We start from the raw sequence: 24180 nt of genomic DNA, 5'->3' as shown, positions 1-24180 counted from the left end.
CCAAAATGTTCCCAATGCTTTAAAATACAATTTTCCTTTACTCCAGAACTTTGCTTATTTCCCATTTTGGCTTTGGCAGACCTTTGATAAAAAAAAAAAACACTAATTCTAGTATATACTCACTGAGGTCACTGAAGCCTCAGGGAAACCGGTTTCTCATGAATTGTTGCTTTAAGGAACGTCAACACTCGAGGTGGGAGCCCCGCCCCCCCCACTCCCCAGTCCTTGGAGATAACAGGACTTCAGCGGCCGCTGGGCTGGAAGAGGAGACGTTCAGCACTGAGGCTTGAGAATTCAACCAGGCGGAAATTTAGTTCATGCCTGGAGTCATGAGAGAAAGCAGGGTTATCGGCACAAAGGGAAGGACAGGAGATAGGGGTGTCTCAAGTCATAGTGGGCAGAAGCTGCCAGGCTACAAGCTGCAAACTGGGGAATAGAAGAGTCACCACGAAAGGTGAGTCCTGCCCTGAAATACCCATACGCAAAGGCAAATCAGTTTACAATTATTATCACTGTAGTAAGTTCTAGGCTAAATTCACCCAGTTATAGCAATTTCAGATATTATCTTTCCCCTGTTTTATAACATTGCCATCTATATAATGATCTTTAACCCTTAGTTACAGTTTCCAGTAAGTTTTTACTTTAAAGCAAATTGGGCACTTTGATTTATTAACTAAATAACCAAAATGATTTTACTAGTAACAACATTGTTTTTCCAGCAGTTGAACTAACTTCATGTGATTTCTCTTATACATCACATCCAATTGCAAGACAGTAGTCACATCTAAAGACTCATTTTTAGGGTACCTTTCACTGTTATCCAATTTGTAACAGGCGAACCCCAAATCTGATTTCCTAGGCATGGGCAGACTGACAAAGTTAAACACAGATTTAAAAGCTAAACACAAAGTTAAGCACAGATTAGAACCAAAGAGAGAATTTTATACCCTTAGCATAGATGAAGACCTGATGGAAGCCATTTTCTAGAAACTTTTTTTGTCTTAATTAATGGAACATGAGGAGGTTCCTTTTTTTTTTTTTTACAGGAGAGAAGTTTAGCCAACGGCCTTGATCTTTTTTTTTTCTTTTTTCTTTTTCTTTTCTTTCCTTTTATTATTTCTCTCCCCTTCCCCCCTGCCCCCCCATCTCTGTCTATTTGCTTCATGTTCTTCTTTGTCCACTTCTGGTGTTGTGAGCAGCACAGGAATCTGTGTTTCTTTTTGCTGCGTCATCTTGCTGCGTCAGCGCTCCGTGTGTGCAGCACCATTCCTGGGCAGGCTGCACCTTCTTTCGCGCTGGGCGGCTCTCCTTACGGGGCACACTCCTTGCACGTGGGGCTCCCCTATGCGGGGAACACCCTGCGTGGCAGGGCACTCCTTGTGCACATCAGCACTGCGCATGGGCCAGCTGCACACGGGTCAAGGAGGCCCGGGGTTTGAACCGCGGACCTCCCATGTGGTAGACGGACGCCCTATCCACTGGGCCAAGTCCACTTCCCTGCCAACGGGCTTGATCTTGATCTCCATTCACTCCCGTTAGGCACAACTGAGTTTAGAAAAGTCTGGAGTGCGGGCTAGGATGAGTACCTGGCTCCGTGTGAAAACGCGAGCCTGCTTCAGGGCCGTATGCCTGTCACTCCACACTAGGCAGCATGGCTTCAACTGTTGAAAGCTGGGAAGGCTGTTTCCAAAAGGGAGATAATGGCAGCCTGAGGGCCTAGAGAAAGTTTCCACAGCTTTTTATGGGTTTCTGAGGCAGGCTGGCTAGATGTCTAGGTTCTGCCTCTGTAATTTCTCTGAGCTGATTTATTTATTTATTTTCAATTTATTTTTAATTTATTTCTCTCCCCTTCTCTCCCCACACCCCAGTTGTCTGCTCTCTGTGTCCATTTGCTGTGTGTTCTTCTGTGACCGCTTCTATCCTTATCAGTGGCATCAGGAATCTGTGTTCCTTTTATATGCATCATCTTGCTGTGTCAGCTCTCTCTGTATGTGGTACCACTCCTGGGCAGGCTGCACTTTCTTTCATGCTGGGCAGCTGTCCTTATGGGGCGCACTCCTTTCGCATGGGGCTCCCCTACGGTGGACGCTCCTGCGTGGCGCGGCACTCCTTGCGCGCATCAGCACTGCACGTGGGCCAGCTCCACATGGATCAAGGAGGCCCGGGGTTTGAACCTTGGACCTCCCATGTGGTAGGTGGACGCCCTAACCACTGGGCCAAGTCTGCTTCCCTCTTTGAGCTGATTTAAAATCCGCTGGCTTTGGTAGTGCATTTCCTTATCTCTTTAAGGGGGCATGACCATGTGGTCTCTGGCTCTCAAATCTGCCTGTCCTCTCCTTTTCTCTTACACGGCTTTAACTGGAATTCCGCATCCATGCAAAGGCCACTCTCAGCCATACTGCGGCCATGTCGACCATCAGCAGGCAGGTTGTCCTGATTCCTCAGAAGACAGCCCTGGGGCTGGATCTGCTGGAATGCTAGACACCATGCCCATTACTCTAGGAAGAATGAAGATGAGTTTGTCAACTCTTCTGGCATCCCAGAGTCCAAGTCTGACTAAACTCTTACCCTCCAAACTGAAGCCCCCCCCCCCAAATACTTGTCCCTCTAAGAAGTTAGGAGATGCTGACTGCTCAGGGGTTGCCTAGGCTTTGGGAGACGTTTGGAGCAGCTGCTCTGATCCCAGCATCCTGAGGATTCGGAGCCGTGCCAATGGGCGTCCCTATGGCAGAACTAGGTCCTGAGAGACGCTTGAACCTGGGTGTCGGACCGACGTTTGTGGGAGATGCTGGGAGATTTTACCCTCCAACCGAAGCCCCCAGATTGTGGGATTCTTTCTAGGAAAAGGGGCTGGCTTTTTTAATTAAGCAGCCTCATTTTATGGCCCTGCCTGGGAGTTTCACAGTTAAACCAGACATTAAATGTCCATTAAGAGATTAAAGATCCCAGGGTGGCTGCAGGTTGGGTGGCTCTGCTGTGATTCACCACCTTCTTCTAAAGATGCATCCCAACTTACCTCCACACTTGCACACTGAAGAATGAAACATCTTGATTAACTTGCTAAAGGAATGTCGCAAAAATCACAGCATGCTGAAATTTTTCATCATTGCAATGATCCTGATTGGGAGATGAGAAAATGCTTAAAGAATGAGTGTGTAGCGAAGAGAACCAAGAGCAGGGAGCATTGGCAATGTGATGTGAAAGAGACTTTTTAATCCTCCAGAGGAATCTAAAAAATAAATTATATGCTCACTGAATGCCTTGGCTGAGAGAAGACCGAAAGGTTCTTGGTTGATAGCTGAAAAATCCTAGTAGGTCTCTATGATCCTTTGACCTGAAAGTGGATGCAGTTTTGAACCATGGAGTAATATAGGGACCCTGGGCCCTGGATTCCTGCGGGGCAGAGCCTGTAGCAGCAGCAGCATCTCTTTCCTACTATCAGACCCGACCCCCAACACGGTCCTTCCCTTTTTTTGCAGCCAGTTCACCTCTAGTAACTTATCTCCCTCAATAAAACGATGTATTTGGATCAGATTTCCTCCAGTTCTCTGTCCTGGAATTGGGGCAAGATGGTGCCATCAGGCTTCCCTTTATGACAGTGTGATGATTCTGAAGCTTAAAAATTGAAGGCAGGGGGAAGCGGACTTGGCCCAGTGGTTAGGACGTCCATCTACCACATGGGAGGTCCACAGTTCAAACCCCGGGCCTCCTTGACCCGTGTGCAGCTGGCCCATGCACAGTGCTGATGCACGCAAGGAGTGCCCTGCCACGCAGGGGTGTCCCCCGCGTAGGGGAGCCCCACGCACAAGGAGTGCGCCCGTAAGGAGAGCCGCCCAGCTTGAAAGAAAGTGCAGCCTGCCCAGGAATGGCACTGCACACATGGAGAGCTGATGCAACAAGATGATGCAACAAAGAGAAACACAGATTCCCATGCCGCTGATAAGGATAGAAGCGGACAAAAAGAAGAGCACGTAGCAAATGGACACAGAGAACTGACAACTGGGGTGGGGGCGGGGGAAGGGGAGAGAAATAAAGAAAATAAATCTTTAAAAAAAATTGAAGGCACATGCTAAGGCAAAAGAATTGTAGAGAAATCACATCCATGTTAACTACATGAAAATGTTTTAACTTTATTGGCTGTTTTTTTTTTTAAGACTTATTCATTTCTCTCCCCTCCCTTGTTGTTTGCACTTGCTGTCTCCTCTCTGTGTCTGTTCGTTGTGTGCTCTCCCTGTCTGCTCATCTTCTTTTCAGGAGGCACCAGGAAGCAAATCCAAGACCTCCCATGTGGGAGAGAGGTGCCCAATTGCTTGAGGCTCCCTGCTTGTTATGTCTCTCATTGTGTTTCCTCATTGTGTCTCCTCATTGCATCATCGTGCTGCATCATTTTGTCGTGTCAGCTTGCCACACCAGCCCATTGCATCAGCTTGCTGTCTTGCTTGTCTTCTCTAGGAGGCACCAGGAACTGAACCTGGGACCTCCCATGTGGTAGGCAGGTACCCAACTACTTGAGCCCCATCTGCTTCCCAAACTTTATTGTTTTTATTTATTTATTTTTATTTATTCCCCGCCCCCCACACACATTGTCTGCTCTCTGTGTCCATTCACTGTGTGTTCTTCTGTGTCTGCTTGCATTCTTGTCAGCAGCACCAGGAATCTGTGTCTCCTTTTGTTGCATCATCTTGCTACATCAGCTCTCCGTGTGTGGCGCCACTCCTGGGTGGGCTGCACTTTCTTCACACGGGGTGGCTCTCCTTGTGGGGTGCACTCCTTGTGCATGGTGCTCCTCTACACGGGGACACCCCTGTGTGGCAGGGCACTCCTTGCACACATCAGCACTGTGCATGGGCCAGCTCCACACGGGTCAAGGAGGCCCGGGGTTTGAACCCTGGACCTTCCATGTGGTAGGTGAACGCTCTATCAGTTGAACCAAATCTGCTTTCCACAAACTTTATTGTTTTTAAAGAGCTGTTTTTTAAAAGGTTAACATTTTAATTAACATTGATAAAATCACATCTTTGCTTAAGATTTTCATTTTAGTGGATTTTTCCTCCCTGTTTGGTTGAATATGGCCCCCTCAGTGTCAGTTAACTTGTGGGTGTTAAACTTAGGCCAGCCTGTCTCTTTCCTGCCTGTGGAAGGGCTCTTCTTCCCAAAGCTCCTTCCTAGATGACAGCCCATCAGTGTTCCTCTGCCGTTCGTGTCTTAGACTTGTGTAATCTGGAAGTCAACAACTTCCAACCATGACACAGTAAGGACTTGGTCTCCTTGCCCAATAAGGTGCCGAGGAAGAGCGTGTGAGCTGCGTCCAGGGGAACGTATGCATTCAGCGTGTAAAATGTCAGCACGAGGCCTTGGTGTCGTGTTCAATAAGTGATTTCCCCATCACAGGGGTGTTCAAGAGGCTAGGAGGTCACCTGGTAAGGTGCTTACTGGGGATGATAGACAGAGGATCGAGGGTTGGGGAAAGAAGCAGAATTAATTCTGAGATCAAGACTGAGAGTGTATTAATATTTATTCCACCTCCCCGAGCATCAGATAGCGCAGGTGTAAAAAAATAGAATAAACAGCACAGGTACAGAAACGAGGCATTTTGCCTTTAGAAGTTTATTACACAGACAAGCTGACTATGGTAGTAGGGTGATGAGTGCCATGCCTAGGTTGGTGTCTTACAAAGAAAACAGAAAGGACATCCATGCCCAGCCTTCAGGGAGAAGAGATCCATTCCAAGACAGCTACTTAGAAAAGGTGACCTCTGACAAGCTGAGCGAGACAGGATGCATTCTGGGAACTTCAGATGATTTAGCTTGACTGGAGGAGGGAGCTGAGGGTGCAGGAAGATCACAAACGGCTCTGAATTCTGATGGAATTTTATCTTCGATGCTGTGATGACTTAAGGGAGAGTTAGTTGGAAGGGTGATGTGTTCCAGTTTTTATTTCAGTAAGAATTTTAGGGTTATAGTTTAGGGGGTAACTTGGAGGGGAAGAGAGATTAAACTCAGGGGAGCAATTAGATTTTTGCTCTAACTTAGGTAAGAAATGGGGGCCTGAATGAAAGAAGTAGCTTTGGAGATCAAGATTAGACTTGAGGGATTTGGCCATAAAGGCAACACGACTGACTAGGTGTAGGATTTAAGGAAAAGTCTAGGATGTCTTGGGGATTTGATTTGTGCCTGTGTGCTGACGGTGCCCTGCGCCAAGAGGGCAGGAGGACAGGGGCGGTGTGGGGTGAGGTACCGAGTTGGAGGTGTGTGGGGAGAGGCAGGTGGACGTGGCTGATAGGCCGCTGGGGAGTCACACCTGGAGCTCACTGGAGTTGCCTGGCCTAGATCAGTCCTGGGGGACGTCAGCCTGCCAGAGCAGCTAGAGGCCTGTGAGCCAATGTCCATCATCACGATGAAGGTTGCGATTTTGTGTGTAGGTGTGGGTTGTTTTGAAGAGCAGAACGCAACTTTGGGGAACCCTTACTTTTTCTTTTAATTCGGTAAGTAATCCATTAGTACATTTTTATGGAACAGTCAAACAACATATAAGTTTTACAGAATAAAAGGGGTATCCTTGTTCACACCCCGGTACTACTTGACTCTCCAGAGGTATCTAAAGTGGACGCTTCTCTGCATTTACATAAATATATTTGATGGGAAGAAGAGCCCCATGTGTGAGAAGGGGCAGGCGAACCACGGGGGTGGAATCCAGATTGCCCGGGCGGTTACAGAGAGGGAGTGTCATCAGGTCAGAGGAGGGCTGAGCTGCCCGCTGATTGGGGTCTTCTGCCAACTGCGACCTTAGGACCGCCGGCGTGGGTGGTAAGGAGTGGGGGAAGCTCGAGTGGAGGTGAAGGATATGAGCGAGTTTGAAAACAGTTGGCTCTGAAGGTCGAGAGGGTCTTCATACAAATAATAAGAAAAAGGCGGGTGATTCTTAGGAATGGGTATTCACCGAAAGAATGCCAGCCAAGAAGCAGGGGTTAAGTTATGCGGAGGGAAGCCTTTGGGGATGTAGAAATAGATGAGATTCAGGGCCCACACGAACAATTATTTGCTTTTTCCACAAAACAAATCAGAAACTCTGAAACCTTGAAGCACTATGGAAAATGTAAAGGGTTTCTTTATAGAGCAGTGAGTACCCATTTGTGCAGTATACACTGCTGTTCCTTTGACAGAGAAGTACGAGCACAGGTTCTGTTTCTGCTCTCTGAGGGCCAAAATCTCAGACCTTCTGACTCCGTCACCCATGACCAGTGGCATGGCTGTAGATGTTTAACAACTGGCTTTTATTTGGGGGGGGGGGGGGTGAGGAAAGCCCTAACATGCAGCCTTGGTCATTTTCCGTGGTGTAAGTGCTCCTGCCCTGGCTGATGTTGTGCTATCGATCTGGCGTCATGAAGGTGGAGCTGGGAAGAGCCGTGCACAGCGGGCACTACTGAGCTGGCACTAGGACTCCAGCCCACCCCTGCACACTGCTGCGGGGCACAGGAGCCATGGAGAATCGCCAAGGCAACTGACAGCCCCCTCGGGGGCACCTTGTCCACCTCCAGCGTTCTGTCGGTTCAGGACCACTGGGGTGGGACACTTCGTAGAAGAGCAAATAGCCATAGCTCACGTGGATTTAGGAGGGAAGTAGGACCTGCCTCTGCCACGATGGTTGGATTCGAGCCCCAGGAACGGACTTCAGGAGCTCAGATACCTCTGGCCTTCAACCACCTTTCCTACAATCTCATCACCCTGGGAGCCATCTCAGACACTGTGTGGACCTTCAAATATCGGCATGGGCTAATTGAAAGATGTTACCTAGCTGTGTGACTTCTGGCAGGGTGCTCAGCCTCTGTGGACTTCAACTCTTATTAGGAAATGACGTGATGGGACTAGTTTACTCTGTTGTTTACCACTGAATCCTTAGAACCTCAGGTCTAAGCATTGTATAATCAGTAGGTGATAATGATTTTTTTGCAATAAAAAATTCTGTGACTGAGGGGGAAAAAAGCCAAACTTATGGGAGCCCTCTAAAACATTGGATTTGATGAAATCGTTCTTTCTTCTCACATTCAAAGAACATAGTACCCACTGAGATTTTTCAGGTGATACACAATACGGTGCTCATTCCAAGGGCAGCCCATGAAGCTCAGGAGTCAGTCTGTGCACACACACATGGACACACACCAAATTGGGTACCGGCAAACTGATTAAAGATGTCTGCTTGCTTTTTCCTCAAGGAGAAAATTTGATGATGATGTCTTGGACCACATGTAGGGAGGATGTGCATCGTAGAAGAGTGTGGGCACCTGATTCAGATAGTCAGGGTTGGATTTGCTGGATGTTTTATCTTGGGTTAGGTTAACATTTTGCACATCTTGGTGTTTTCATTTATAAAAGGAAGATGGTAACATGCATATGTCACTTCTACTGCATTCTGTTACCAGTGAGTCACTAAGTGCAGCCTGCTGTGATGGTTTGGAACTGTATATACCCCAGAAAAACGTGTTCTTGAACTTAATTCGTTCCTGTGGTATGAGCCCATTGCAAGTAGCACCTTGTGATGAGATGTGGTCCACCTCAGCCAGGATGGGGCTTACGCCTCTTACTGGAGTCCTTTACAAGAGAATGAAATTCAGACAAAGGGAGAGAAAGCCACAGGAAGCAAGAAGCTTGAATGGAACCTGGAAGAGAAGAGAGACCAGGAGACACCACCAAATGCCTTGCCTTGTGAAAGAGGAGCCAAGGGTCACTGGCAGCCACCCCAGAACACAAGAGTCATTGTGGGAGAGTGTAATGGCTGGATGATGCCTTGATTTAGACATTTTCCTAGTGTGTGGTAGTTGTTTGGAACTATATGAACCCCCAGAAAATCATATTCATGAAGCTAATCGCTTCCTGTGGGTGTGAACCTATTCTAAGTAAGAGCTTTTGAATAGCTTCCTTCAGGTGAGGTGTGGCCAAGGTGGGTCTTAATCTTCTTATGAGAGTCCTTTATAAACAGGATGAATACACGTGCACAGAGAGAGAGACAGAGACAGAGAGACAGAGAGAGAGCGAGGAACCTGAATGAAGCCTGGAAGACAAGGGAGAGACCAGCCGACCCCTGTACGTGTTTTGCCATGCTGCAGAGGAGTCCAGGATCGCTGGCTTCAGGAAGAAGGCATCACCTTGGTGATGCCTAGATTTGGACATTTTCATGGCTTCTAAACTGTAAGCTTGTAAGCTAATAAATTACCATAGTTAAAGCCTTTTATGGTATCTTTTTTCAGCAGCAAAGCAAACTAGAACACCCAGCCTCAAAACCATGAATGAATAAATTACCGAACCATTTCCAGGTATTTGCTTGGGCAGCCTAGGAAAGTAAAACCCACATATTCATAGGAAATTAGATACTCGCTTTTCAATGGGGGCATGCCAAATAATATGTGGAAATAAGTATTTTAAAACCACCAAAAACAGAGTCCCAAATTTGCTGAAGATGTAAAATGTTAAGTTTCTCATTGCCAGTTGTTCCAGTCAGAAAAGGTTTTCAAATTAAAATACAGTCTGGGAGCAAAGATCAAACGCAGGGTGCTGTTGGTTGTTGGGAGAGGCAATCTTGTGTGGGCTCTGAGTATCCTTGCATGTTCTTCTTGCGTATGCCAAGAAAGCAAGGTCTAACTGTTCTTTACTCAGGTCATTCCTTAGAATTGTGCTTTCAGTGAGTTATCTTGCGGGACAAGGTAACATCTCCCACGAGACACAGAGCAGGTTTGCTTTCACTAATGGTAACAGTGTTGTGTCCCCCAAGCTCAGTGCTCTTCTGGAACGCAACCCTCCACGTGTGTAGGCATCTATGATGGGCCCTTGCATCACCCCTGTGGGATTTGTAAGGCTTGGGGAGCTGACATGAGCATGAAGCTCTGGTTATTGCTTTTGCTGTGAGTAATAAGGTCCTTTGTCTCTGACCCAGGAATCTCATGTCTTCTGCCAGCATTCGTGAAATAATTATAGGCTAATTAGTTACCTCGAAAGTCAGATAAAATCTCAGACCGTGAATAGTTCTTGACACCCATAAAATGTGGCCTTAGGGCCAAGACCAAAAAGGCTGTGGCTGTTCAGACCTTTTGTTAAGACATATGAAAGAATTAATCTGGTGCCTAAGTAGATCATCTCCCCTGAACCAAAGGGCTCTGTTTTCTATTGCTGCATGACAAATTACTGCAAACTTAGCTGCCTAAAACAACACCCATTCAACAATGTTATATCACAGTTCTGTAGGTCGGAAGCTTAGGCAGGCTCAACTGGGTTCTCTGCTTAGGGTCTCACAAAGCCAAATCAAGGTGTCTACCAGGCTGTACTTAGCAGAGGATCTAGGGAAGAATCCACTTCCAAGGTCATTCTGGTTGTTGGCAGAGTTCCTTGTGGCTGTAGGACTGAGGTTCTGTTTCCATGCTGGTTGGCTAGAGATCACTCTCAGCTCCTACAGGCCACTCCCCAGCCCTTGCATACAGCTCCTGCTGTCTTTAAAGCCAGCAAGAATGTACAACATTCTTTTCATCCTTCCAATCTCTCTGACATTCTCTTCTGCTCCCTGCCAAAAAAAACTCTCTTCTTTGAAAGGGCTCCTATAATTAGATTAGGCCCATCCAGATAACCTCCCTTTTATAATAGAGCCCTAATCAAGGAAAAGTCCCTATCTCTAAAGAACATCAAAATTGTTATAATCCAGTGACTGCTATGTCTCTCACTCTTCCCTTTTCAAACAGGTATTGTCATATCTACCCCCCCTCTCACCACTGTACATTGGGTTTGTATGGGCAGTTGATTTGTGTTTTTATTACACAGGTCTCAGGACCAAGGTAAGCCACATACGGAACTGATGTGGATCACAATATCTTGAACTTTTAGCCTGATACTATGTTTGGAAGAAATCTGAGAAGGGGTGTGTGTGCTTAGATGGTGGCAAGCAAATTTTGCAAATGGGAGGCACACAAAAAATTGTGGCTATGTGACCAATTATGGTAGTTTGTATAAACGATCCCAATTCTCCATTCCTCCCTGTATCCATGTCCATTGCCTTGTGTCTTGCTTTGGCCAATGGAATGTTAGCAGACAAGGCAGAGCACAAGTCTGAGATGTTTTAAGAGTTGGGCCCAACTGGGGCTCTGAAGGACCATCAAATCTGTATTAGTTATTTAACACAAAATGTAGATTCTTGAAACAATAAACATCTACTATCACACAGTTTGTGGGTCAGGAGTCTGGGCATGGCTTTGCTGGCTGCCTCTAGCTAAAGGCCTCTCACAAGCTTGCAGTCATGCAGGTGACCAGGGCTGCAGCAGTCTCATCCGAAGGTTCAGCTGGGGCACAGGGGTGGATCTGCTTCCAAGCTCCTGGTTGTTGCCAGGCTCTGGTCCTTTACCACACGGGCCTCTGTCTGGAGCCAACTCACAACTTGGCAACAGCTTCCCCCAGGACAAGCAATCCTAGAGGAAGAGAGGGCACCCAAGGTAGAAGTCATGGTTTTTCATAACTCAAACTTAGAGGCAACATTCCACCACTTCTGTGGAATTCTATACATCAGAACTGAGTTGTTATGTCTAGCCTACACTGAAAATGAAAGGATTACACAAAGGTGTAAATGCAAGGAGCAGAAATCACTAAGGGCCATCTTAGGGGATCCTGCCACACTGTCTTCAGAACTCCCTAGAGCAGGCTAAGGCTGTGGTTGAGTCTGCATCACAGGAAGACTTGTGCCCAACTTTGCTCTGTCCCTTCCTTCGACAGGTGTTGATCCCAAGAGCGCTCATTAGTAAGCCTCCTGCTGACCAACAGACATCTCAGAGAAAGCTTTGCTGCAACAGCTGTCTAATACAGAGGCCAGTAAACTATGGCCCGTCCCATGAGCCAAACCCAGCCCATTTCCAGTTATTGTAAATAATTTTATTAGAAACAGAGCCATGCCCATTTGTTCACATATTGTCTATGGATGCTTTTGAACTATAATGGTGGAGCTGAATAGTTATGATAGAGACCTTATGGCCTAAAAGCCCAAGATATTTAACCTTCTGGCCCTTTGTGGAAAAAGTATGCTGAGTCTGTTCTAATAGAAGACACTCACATAGAGCTACTGCCCCAAAGGGCTACACAGATGGGAATATACCATTTTTCAGCTCAAAACCTTTCCATGTAGCCTAATGTCTGTGCTTGTAGCACTTTTCCATCAAATAATTTTAATGACAGAAGAACTTAAAACAAACATTCTGGGGGACAGGGCACAGCCAATAGTCACTACAAATAATAAATCTTTGTATTTTGGTGGTTTATGATCCAACCACCAGCTTCCTGTTACTGGATTTTGTCTAGGTTCTTGACTATGCTGCAGAAATGGATTTCAAGAGCATGTTGGGTGAGTTAGGCCAGTTATTTATTCAGGTAGGGAGGGAAGAGAAATGGGAGAAAATAACAGACCTTGGGATAGGTCCCAGGTGAAGAGGAAGGGGCTGAAAAGTGGTAAAGCAGACTGATTTATGGACTACAGTTCCCATTATAGATTATAAATGCCCAGGTGTTACTTGTGTGGCCATCATGGCAGAGGAAAAACAGCAAGAGCAGGGCTTGGAAGGCAGCAACAGGGGTCCAAAGGCAAAAGTGAGTTCAGGCCTTGTGCCTGCTTTTTGAACCATTAGTTATTCCACCTCTTTGCTAATGGCAGGGGAGGAGTCCCTGCTGTTCGCTGTTTTGATTGATCACCCCACCCATCAATCCCCCAGGAGGGCCCAATGATATTCCCAACGGGGAATGGCTGGGGCTTCTCCTGGCTTCCGGAGGAATTCTTGTACGGTGTGGCAGAATCTTGGGGAAGGTCTTCCAGCAGCCATCTGGGGTTATTGATGTCCACGTGGACTTCTTGCCAAGTTCCAGATTCATCTATTGATTCCCTATCTTTCTATCCGGCTTCCCCTCCCCACTGCAGAAACTCACACCAGCTCTGAACCCTTGGTCTTTCTACTGCTGTTTGCTATGCCTAGAAACCCTTTTCTCCACCTTGGGAAACTCTGTTCATCCTTCAGGAGTCCATTTCAAGAAGTGCTTGTTCTGACAAGCCTTCCCAGATGATTATACCCCCACACAGCCAACATGCTCCTCAGTACTTCCAAAAGACATGGGCATGGGGAAGTGGACTTGGCTTAATGGATAGAGTGTCCACCTACACATGGGAGGTCCACGGTTCAAACCCAGGGTCTCCTGACCTGTGTGATGAGCTGGTCCATTGCAGTGCTGATGCACACAAGGAGTGCTGTGCCACACAGGGGTGTCTCCCATGTAGGGGAGTTCCATGCACAAGGAGTGTGCCCTGTAAACAGAGCTGCCCAGCACAAAAGAAAGTGCAGCCTGCCTAGGAGTGGCGCTGCACACACGGAGAGCCGACACAGCAAGATGATGCAACAAAAAGAGACCCAGATTCCTGGTGCTGCTGACAACAATAGAAGCAGACACAGAAGAACACACAGCGAATGGACACAGAGAGCAGATAACTGGTGGGGAGGGGAGCAGGGAAGGAGAGAGAAAGAAATAAAAGTAAATCTTTAAAACAACAACAACAACAAAAAACCCACAAAAGACATGGCACGTACAGTTGCTAAGGCGAAAAACCTTCAAGTCCTTGGTGAGTCCTCTCTTGTACTCTACTTCCAATAACAGACAATACTGAAATTGTACTTACTCTGTGTCAGGCACTAAGTGCTTTACAGCATGGCGACTCATTTAATTCTCATAGTAACCCTATCAGCAGATACTGGAAGTGTACCCATTCTAGGGATGAGGTATAGCAAGGTGGAGACCTGCTTAAGGTTACACGGGTGCTCAGCAGTGGAGCTGGGGTCCAATCACAAGCAGCCTGGCCCAGAGCACCCCCGCTGCCCACCATCATCCGGAATCGTACATGCCAACCAGCATTGTGCATTGGTTTTTTACCCATAGAGCACGTCACCTTCTGACATGTTATATAGTTTTCTCTTTCCCCAAGCTAAAATGCAAATTTCATTAGAGCAGAGAGTCTGTTTTATTTCAGAACTATAACTGGCACACAGTATGCCCTCAATAGTTGAGGCTTACATGTGTGCCACTTGGTACACGTATTAGAATTATTTTCTGACATGTCTTCACCAGGTCTCATTTCTGTGTTCGTACCCCGGAGTCCGGAGCACGTTATGTGGCCAATGAGTTTGGTCACATGTACTCCAGCTTCTGAAGCCAGAAGCCTGGCCCAGAGGAGACTGTGAGGACCTTCCCTGCTGCAAGGATTCCTTTCCTGTTTTAAGAATCGTGCCTACTCATCGCTTGCCCCAATCCCCTTGCGCTGCCTGGGGTTTAGTTGTCCTTTCCAGTTTCAGGCTTCCTGAGTGTCTATAAACCACAAGCAGCTTACCGTGCTTGATGATGACGCCAAAAAGCAGACACCATGATCCTGAGAAGCAGTTTTTACTATCTTTTTTCCCTGACAAAGTTAAAGGGCTTTGGTTTATTTGGATAAAGATATGCTGATGTGGGCTATGGGTGGGAGGCTGTTTGTCTCTTCCTAGATAACCTAAGCTGTCTGTCCTGACCTGTGGGTGTGGGACAGTGAGAGGCTGCAGCCCTGCCCTTGGTGACCATGGCAACGACCCCAGTCCTGGGAAACAGTTTAGCAGTGCAAACTCTATAAACTTTAAATATTCAGGGAAAATGCAAACCAAATGTGCTAAAAGCTTTTCTGGAATGTAATAAAGTCCATGCTAAAGCTTACCTAGGATGTGGAAGATATATGCTAATTCAAGCCTCTTGAGCACTGAAACAAAAGGACCATTTGGCCCTTCCTCTCTGTATAAAAGGAACTCAAAGATTTGTTTGGGGGTGGGGGCTCGGGTTTGAAATAGAAAGCTCCTGAGTCTGGCTGGCCGTCAATAAATCATTTTTAACTTCTCAACATCATACCTGAGTTTCTATATGCAAATAATTGAACCTCTCTCTCGACTTCTACGACAATGTAACATGTGGGTTTTTAGGTCTTACATTTTCCTAGGCAAATGAACACTTATCATATATACTGTTTTAACCTCAGGTCTCTGTCAGTTCAGCTACTCAAATAAACTTAACTGGACAATTTCTGAACATGTGAAGAAGCAATTTAGGTCCAAAGTGGCCAGCTCCCGGGTTCCTTCCCCAGCCCTCATGTCCTTTGCAGATTTTGCTTCTTTCATTCCCTGCAGGGCCAGAGATGATGAGGGTCCATGAAGCTGACCCCTGAATCAACAATATAAAAGGAACCCAACCATATTCTAGTTTCAAGTCAAATTAGACCTAGTTAGGTTGTCCAAATTCACCCAAGAGGCCACATGATGTAGACCAAATAATATGACTTAATTTGGGGTATGTGGATTGAATCTCATTTGTGTTCACAGAGAAATGAAAGTTCTACACTGCATATAAAATCATCTTCCATCCCCTCTTTCCAGTACATCTCCCAGTGAAACTGGTCTAAGGGTAAGGCCGTATTGGGAAAATAGAAATAGAAGTACATTAAAAAATAAGAATTGCGGTGGCGGACTTGGCCCAGAGGATAGGGCGTCCATCTACCACACGGGAGGTCCACGGTTCAAATCCCGGGCCTCCTTGACCCATGTGGAGCTGGCCCATGCACAGTGCTGATGTGCGCAAGGAGTGCCCTGCCACACAGGGGTGTCCCCCGCACAGGGGAGCCCCACGCAAGGAGTGCGCCCCGTAAGGAGAGCCGCGCAGTGTGAAAGAAAGTGCAGCCTGCCCAGGAATGGCGCCGCACACACGGAGAGCTGACACAGCAAGATGACACAACAAAAAGAAACACAGATTCCCGTGCCGCTGACGACAACAGAAGCGGACAAAGAAGACGCAGCAAATAGACACAGAGAACAGACAACCAGGGTTGGGGGGAGGGGAGAGAAATAAATAAATAAATCTTAAAATAAATAAATAAATAAAAAATAAGAACTGCAAGTGCCTTCAGATAAATAAATAACTTAGGGCTGCTCCCAAGAAAGGGCTTTTAAAAAAGAAAAAATAGATATGCTGTCTTCAGCTAAGCGCAGTGTTGCGCTTCTGTGCCTGCTCGCTTGCTCATTTACTCGTAGACCCCCCCTCCTGAAAGGCTGTAAAACCACCCCTTCCCTTAGACACGGGGCTGCTCTCTCCTCTGCGTAGGATGAGGCTGTCGCCGCGCGGCTAATAAAGCTCTCAATTGGAACTTTACTCAAAGTCTGAGTCTGGTCAATATCGCAGGTCTACACTGGTAGAACTCTTTCAACAACTCCATTGTTTGAAGATCGACACTTGTTTAGTTCCAAAGTTTCCAGAAGTCATTAAGTCAACTATGAGATAATAAGATTTGAAAATAATGAGAAGTCCCAGGAAAAAAATATGTGGCCACTTCGTAAATTTACAGTCTAGACTCAAATTCCCTTAAAAGACTTACCCAAAATAGACTTTCTTTCCAGAACTGAATAGTGTGACAATTTAAATCCATATATTGGTCATCACATAGACCATATAAGGATGTAGTGCTGTTTGGAGAAAGGACATATAAAGGAAAACAGAAGGGTGAGAAGAAAAGATTCTGGTTTCAGCTTTTCCAGGGTGTTAGTTGAACTGTTTGTACCGGAGTTGGGTCTCTGAATCAGTTTCACTACCAGATGTGCACAAAAGAGAATCTGTGACACCGGGGTTTCAAAGAGAGAAAGAGCTTTATTAGAGTGCTGTGTAAAGAAACAGGAGGCAAAAGCCAAGCCTCCGACCTGTCTCCCCAAATTAGAGAAACTGAGATTTTAATGAGATTCAAACAAAGGGAGGTGGAGATCGTGACCTTGGGAGGTACTGGTTGATTTGCTAAATTGGAAGTGTGTAAGCAGGACTAAAAGCTGCTCTAGAAGACTGACAAGAGCCAGCTGGGGTAAGCATTGGTTACAGGGCACACATGGTTGTAAATCTCTTACTTAACATAAGATGACAAGCAAAGAAATGAAGTAGGCTAAACTAATGAGACCATTAAGAACTGACAAAGCCCAGCTGAGGCAATACTTAGGGTTACTTACAGGAGTGGACACAACCATTCTAGGGTCCACAGGATGGAGGAATAGAGTGTGGTTTAGAGTGGACTTACTGATATTCTATTCATGAACTATTGTGATTAGTAATCCAAGAAAATGTGGCATTGGTGTGGAGAAAGTGGCCATGGTGGCTGCTGGGGGTAGGGAGTGGGAGGAAGAGATGTGACATGGGGGCGTTTTCGGGACTTGGAGTTGTCCTGGGTGGTGCTGCAGGGACAGTTGCTGGACATTGTATGTCCTCCCATGGCCCACTGGGTGGACTGTGGGAGAGTGTGGGCTATGGTGTGGACCACTGACCATGAGGTGCAGCAGTGCTCAGAGATGTATTCACCAAGTGCAATGAATGTCTCATGATGATAGAGGAGGTTGTTGTTATGGGGGGAGGAGTGGGGTGAGGGGGGTGGGGTTTATATGGGGACCTCATATTTTTTGAATGTAACATTGAAAAAATAAATAGAGACAGAAAAAAAAGAGTTCAATCCACACAAGGTAGCAAGCAAGGAAACTAAGATTGACAAAAGCCCGCTTGACAAATATATAGTTACCAGTTACAACAATGTTGTAAAACATAAGAAGTAAAGGAACAGAAGCAAATGAAAGTAACATTTGTAATGAAAACCTTGTAGTCAGCAGTTATGATTTCTAGGGAAACAGATTTTTCCCAAGGGAAACAGGTTAACTGAACACCAGCAGGTACAGTGTAACAGGTGAGAGGTGAACCTAGCAATTGGGAGAAATTTACTATCAAGAGGTTACCTGTGAGTCAGAGTTCCTAGTCCTGGGGTAAAATCTGCAGTTGCCCCTGCAGAAATGCTATGTTTTGCAGAAAGAGTCAAGTGAGAAGCTCCAACCTCCTAGCAAAGTTTAGAATTTTCAACAATGGCCTTCTCCTTACGTTTTTATAAATCTTGCTCTTTTCCCTCTGCATTTTGTTTGATGACCTAGGGTTTTCTTTGGGTTAACCCCCTTAGCAATTTGACAGATCTACGCCCCCCTCCTTATTCTTCTTCCATTAATGACCTTTAAGAATTTTTTTTTGGGGGGGGGCATCATATTGATTTTTAAAAAATATGTTTTTTATTGAAGTATATAATTCATACATGAACATAAACAATAAGTGTATAGTATAAAGTTGTGAAGTTACAAAGTAAACATGTATACCATCATACAGGGGTCCCATACATCACCCATCCACTGACAACTTTCATTATTGGGAAACATTTGTCATAAACTATGCAAGAGCATTGTCAAAGCCTTACTATTAACTATAGTTCATATCTCACATTTGGTCTATTTCCCCCCCCCCCAACCCATCCTATTATATTTTTTAAATGTATTTTTATTATAGAGGTTGTGAACTTACAAAACAATCATGCATGTGTGTAGAATTCCAATACAACACCCCTTCACCAACTCACCACACCATAGTGGAATATTTGTTACAGATTATGAAATAATATCATCATACTCTTACCACCAACTATGGTCCATAGTGTACATTTGGCACACTTTTTCCATATTCCCCCATTATTACCACAGTACATAATTGGCATTGATGCAAGAATATTACAATATCATGGTTAACCACAATCCATAGGTCACACCAGCTATATTTTTCCCATGCTTCTCCACATTCCCACCACCCTGCAATAGTGATATACATCTGCTCTAGCTCACAGAAGGACACTCTTGCATCTGGACCACCAACCACAATTCTCATCCCCCTCTGGGTTCACTGTGTTATTCAGTCCCTAGATTATTCTCCAGCTTTCTTTCAATTGATATTTACATCCTTAGACTAACCTTTTCAGTCACAATCCCACTTATGAACCAGCTGCTACTCTCTATAATGTGTTACCATCAACTCTACCCATTTCCACACTTTTACAGTCAAGTTAATTAAAGCTTCTACATACTGATCAAGCATCAGTAGTTCTTCTCAACCCTCCTCTTATCTCCTAATAACCTATACTCTAGGTTTTAACTCCATGTCTTTATTCTTCACATCTAGTTCATATTAATGAGACCATGCAATATTTGTCCTTATGTGTCTGGATTACTTCACTTAGCATATGTTTTCAAGATCCCTCCATGTTATCATATGTGTCCCAATTCCATTTCTTCTTACTGCAGCATAGTATTCCATACTATGCTACATTTTGTTTATCCATTCATTTGTTGATGGACACTTGGTTGTTTCTATCTTTTAGCAATTGTGAATAATGCCACTGTGAACACTGGTGTGCAAATGTCTATTCATGTCACAGTTTTTAGTTCATCTGGATATATTCCTAGTAGAGGAACTGCTGAATCGTATGGCATTTCTATATTTAGCTTCCTGAGGAAACTCCAAACTTTCTTCCACAGAGGCCATACCATTTTATAACCCTACCAATAGTGAAGGAGTATTCCTATTTCTCCACATCTTCTCCAGCACTTATTGTTTCTGTTTTTTTAAAAAATATTGCCCATTCTATGCAATGTGAGATGATATCTCATTGTCATTTTGATTTGCATTTCCCGAATAGCTAGTGATATGGAACATTTTTTCATGTACTTTTTGGCCATTTGTATTTCTTCTTTGGAAAAAATATCTATTTAAATCTTTTGCCCATTTTTAAATTGGGTTGCTTGCTCTTTTATTGTTGAGTTGCATGATCTCTTTATATAGAATGGAAATAAAATCTTGTCAGTTTGATGTGGTTTCCAAATATTTTCTCCCATTGAATGGGCTGCCTTTTCACCTTGACAAAGTCCTTTGAATCACAAAAGTGTTTAAGTTTGAGGAGGAACTATTTATCCATGTTTTCTTTCATTGCTCATTGCTTGTGCTTTTGATGTAAGGTTGAAGAATGCACCACCTACCACCAGTTCTTGAAGGTGTTTTCCTACATTTTCTTGTAAGAACTTTAAGGTTCATGCTTTTTATTTAAGTCTTTGATTTAATTTTTGTATAAAGTGTGAGACAGGGATGCTCTTTCTTTCTTCTGGCTATGGATATCCAGTTCTCCCAGCAGCATTTGTTGAATTGACTGTTCTGGCCCAGCTGGGTGGGTTTGACAGGCTTGCCAAAAATCACTTGACCACAGATGTCAGGGTCTATTTCTGAACCATCAATTCAGTTCCATTGGTAAGCCTGTCTATCTATACCAACACCATGCCGTTTTTACTACTGTAGCTATGTAATATGATTTAAAGTGCAGAAATGAGAGTCCTCCAGCTTTGATTTTTCCTTTTTAAGAGGTTTCTGGTTATTCAGGGCCACTTATCCTTCCAAATAAATTTGATAATTGTGTTTTCCATTTGTTTAAAAAAAAGCTTGTGGATATTTATTGGGATTGCATTGAATCTGTGTATCAATCTGGGTAGAACTGACATCTTAACGATAGCTAGTCTTCCAATGCATGTGCATGGAATGTTCTTTCAACTATTTAGGTCTTTTTCAATTTCTTTTAACAATGCATTGTAGTTTTCAGAACACAAGTGTTTTACATCCTTGGTTAAGTTTATTCCTAAATTATTTGATTCTTTTAGTTGCTATTGTGAATGGAATTTTTTCTCTGACTTCCTCCTCAAATTGCACATTACAGTTGTATAGAAACACCACAGATACTTGCATATTGATCTTGTATCCTGACACTCTACTGAAATAGTGTATTAGCTCTAGCAGCTTTGTTGTAGATTTTTTTGGGCTTTCTAGACATAGGATCATATCATGTGCAAACAGCGAAAGTTTTACTTCTTCCTTTCTGATGTGGATGCCTTTTATCTCTTTTCCTTGCCTGACTGCTCTAGCTAGAACCTCTAGCACTGTACTGAACAACAGTGGTGACATTCTTGTTGTGTTCCTGATCTCAACAGGACAGCTTGCATTCTTTCACCACTGAGTACAAGCTGAGCTGTGGGTATTTCATATATGGCCACTATCATGTTGAGAAAGTCTCCTTCAATTCCTATCTTTTGTAAATATTTTTTAATCAAGAAAGGATGCTATTTTTGTGAAATGCCCTTTCTGTATCAATCAATAGATCATGTGATTTTTCTTCTTTATTAATGTGTGTATTACACTGATTTTCTTGTGTTGAACCATGCTTGCATGCCTAGTATAAAACCCACCTGATCATGATAAATAATTTTTTAAAATCTTGCTTTTCTTACTTTTTTTTTTTTAGATTTATTTCTCTCTCCTTCCCCCACTGTTGTCTGCCTGCTCTCTGTGTCCATTTGCTGTGTGTTCTTCTGGTCTACTTGCATTCTTGTCATGCAGCACTGGGAAACTGTGTTGTTTTTTTGTTGATGTTGTTGCATCATTGTGCTGCATCAGCTCTCCATGTGTGCAGAGCCACTCCTGGGTGGGCTGTGCTTTTTTCGCACACTGCTTCCTCAAATCTGCTGTTATATGCCTCAAGTGTATTTTTAACTTCATTTATTGAGCCTTTCCTTCCCATAAGATCTGATATTTTTCTATGTTGCTTTCAAATTATTCTTTGTGCTCACGCAGTGTCTTCTTAATATTCTTAATCTCTCTAGCCGTCTCATTGAATTTACTAAGGAGATTTGTTTGAACATCTATGATTATTTTTCTCAACTCCTTTATGTCATCTGGAGGCTCATCTTGTTCCTTTAACTGGGCCATACCTTCCTGTTTCTTGGTATGGATTGTAATTTTTTGTTGGTGTCTTGACATCTGGTTTACAAGCTGTATTCATTCTGGGCAGAGTTTCTCTCTTTGGTCAAGGGCTTTCTTGCCTCTTCTCCCTTGCTGGTTGTGTAGTAAAGCCGAGATGTAGTTGGTGCTGTAAGCTGTGGAGGCTGAAGCTGCCCACGTTGCCCCAGTAACTGATGACGCTTCTCCCACCTTTCTCCTCTGCCAGGGGTAGGGACAGAGTGGCAGCCGTGTGTAATAATCCAAGTGACACTGGACAAGACTGTCTGCAGTTGCCCAGGGAGACTGATGAAGCGTCACACCTCTTCCTTCCCTACCTGTGCGTGGGATGGAGCTGCAGGTGTGGCTAGCGATCTATGCCATGCAGGTTCAAAATGACTGCAGCTGCCCGGATAGGCTGATGCAGCACTGCACTGCCCCCACTGGGGGTGGGAATGGACCCTCTGGAGTGCCCAACAAGCTAGTCCATGTGGGCCGAATACACCTGCATTTGCCCTGAGAAGCTGAGGAAGTACTGTCCTTTGTGCCCTTTAGGGGTTGGGAGCAGAACCACTGACATCCAACAGTCCAGTCTGTGTAGGCCAAGAGTGCCTGCCGTTACCCAGCGAGGCTGAGGAAACACCGCCTCCTCCCGTCCTCCTGGGTGGTGAGGGTGGATCCACAGGTGCTCAACAGTTCCGCCATGTAGGCCAAAAGTGCCTGCCATTGCCCGGAGAGGCCGAGGAAACACAGCTCCCCTCCTATCCTATTGGGGTGCTGGGATACAGCCCCAGGTGTCTGACTATTCAGTCGGTGCCAGCTGAAAATGCCTGAAGTTACCCGGAGAAGCCGGTGCAGGTCCTCCCAGCTTCCTCCCTGCCGGAAGTGGAGCTAGGGCTGGGAGCTGATCTTGGTGGAAAGAAGCGGTCCCCACCAGCACTGTGATTTTCAGGCCACCCACTTCCCCTCGTGCTGGGGGTGAGGTTAAAAAGGCCACTAGCAGCCACTTTCTGACTTGGACAGGTTTAAACTTCAGCTGTTCTTAGGATTACACTTTAGCCCGCCAAATTTACTCATCAGTAGCTGAAGTCGGTGCCCAACTGTGTCCTCCTTCCCTGTTTTTAGGAAATGTGTCTTCCAGTTCCAGCCGCAGAGCAGCTCCCGAGGCAGCTTGCGCCGTCGGCACTGGCCTCGTGGCACAGCGCTCTACTCACAGATCTCTCTGCAGATGGGCAGTCTCCGCCTTCCATTCCTTCCAGGATGTTGCAGGACGCTCTTTTGGTCTCCTGGGCCCCCAAACAGATGCTTTAGATGGCTCTGGGTGTTTACTAACTGCCCTGTAGCAGGAGCTGACTGCAGGAGCTCCTTACTCTGCTGCTCTGTTTAAGTATTATTTTTTTCAAATTTAAATTATTTTCTCTAATTTCCAACATAAAGAAGGAAAATGCATCCACTAAGCTAAAAACTTGGCTAAGTTATCTTCCCCTTTCCCCCTCTTCCTCTGAAACCCACCCTTAGAAACTGGAGACGCAGAGCGGGATGTTACAAAGGACTCTCCCAGCAGTCCAGCTCTCCTGGTGGCCAGGCCCCCGGCTGCGCCTTTCCTCCGGCCTTCCCCACGCTCCTCTCCTGCAGCAGCATTCGTAGCGGTCGATCTGCTGGTGAATCTCCACTATCCTCTTCCCCATCAGCGCCGCCTCGATGGCCTTCTTCTCCACCTTCTCGCACAGCTTCATCACTCGCTCCTCGGCCTCACCTCCCGGGCTTCGGGCGGGGCCCATGGCGCTCTCCTCCGAGGCCTCCACCTCGCTTTTGATCTCGTCCAGCAGGCTCTCGATCTCCATCAGCTTCCTCCTGGCCCTCAGGTGCGCCCTGACGTGCTCGCGCTCCAGGGAAGCGATGTCCTCCCGGAAGGCATCGAGGACGGGGTTCAGGAGCCTCTCGAAATCCTCCTCGGCTTCTCGCACCTCGTCCACGTCCACGCGCTGCCCCTGCGGCCACCTGCGTCCTCGTCCCCGCGCCGGGAGCCCGGTGGGTCCCCTGCCAGCGCACACGGGGCTGCGCCGGGCCCGACGCGCCATCACCCCTGGCAATATCCCAGCAACTGGTCCTCGAAGGTTTAAAAAACTATTTATTTAAAACTCTTTTTTTCATTTCTTTAAAACCTTTCTGCAGCCCACCCTCCTACCCCCAGGACAGACCCGACCCTTACGGCCACCCCCTGGTGGAAACCCGAGGGGCGCCCGGCGCGGGGCCCCTCTCTCCAGCCCATCCTCCCGCCCCGCTCCAGGGACAGGCCTGTGGCGTAGCCACTTAGCGAGTTTCTAGGGCTTGGGATTTAAACACGGAGTTACGAAAGGGTTTTTCTCACCCGGGTAATGGTTACACCCAGTACGGGGCCCAAAGGGTTGTGAAATCCGCGGCGACGCCGCACCGCCTTCCCCACCGCCCCGGAGCG

General features: G+C 45.9%; 2 protein-coding genes across 3 annotated transcripts in view; one reads left to right on the top strand and one right to left on the bottom strand.

The window, feature by feature from the left end:
* Window positions 1-206: 206 nt before the first annotated feature.
* Window positions 207-24180, top strand: part of LOC101425597 (nmrA-like family domain-containing protein 1) — a 40895-nt gene continuing 16921 nt past the window's right edge. For both annotated transcript variants that reach the window (XM_058301241.2, XM_071217423.1), the window contains exon 1: window positions 207-454. The gene's annotated coding sequence lies outside the window, so the exon portion shown is untranslated. The remainder of the gene's footprint in view (window positions 455-24180) is intronic.
* LOC131279275 (MORF4 family associated protein 1 like 2) lies at window positions 23208-24031 on the bottom strand. The gene has a single exon (XM_058301246.2). The coding sequence runs from the start codon at window positions 23801-23803 to the stop codon at window positions 23237-23239; it is 567 nt and encodes a 188-aa protein (XP_058157229.1). The 5' UTR covers window positions 23804-24031; the 3' UTR covers window positions 23208-23236.

This window comes from Dasypus novemcinctus, chromosome 1 (genome assembly GCF_030445035.2).
Source record: "Dasypus novemcinctus isolate mDasNov1 chromosome 1, mDasNov1.1.hap2, whole genome shotgun sequence".
Classification (NCBI taxonomy): domain Eukaryota; kingdom Metazoa; phylum Chordata; class Mammalia; order Cingulata; family Dasypodidae; genus Dasypus; species Dasypus novemcinctus.
This window is presented reverse-complemented; position numbering and strand designations above follow the sequence as displayed.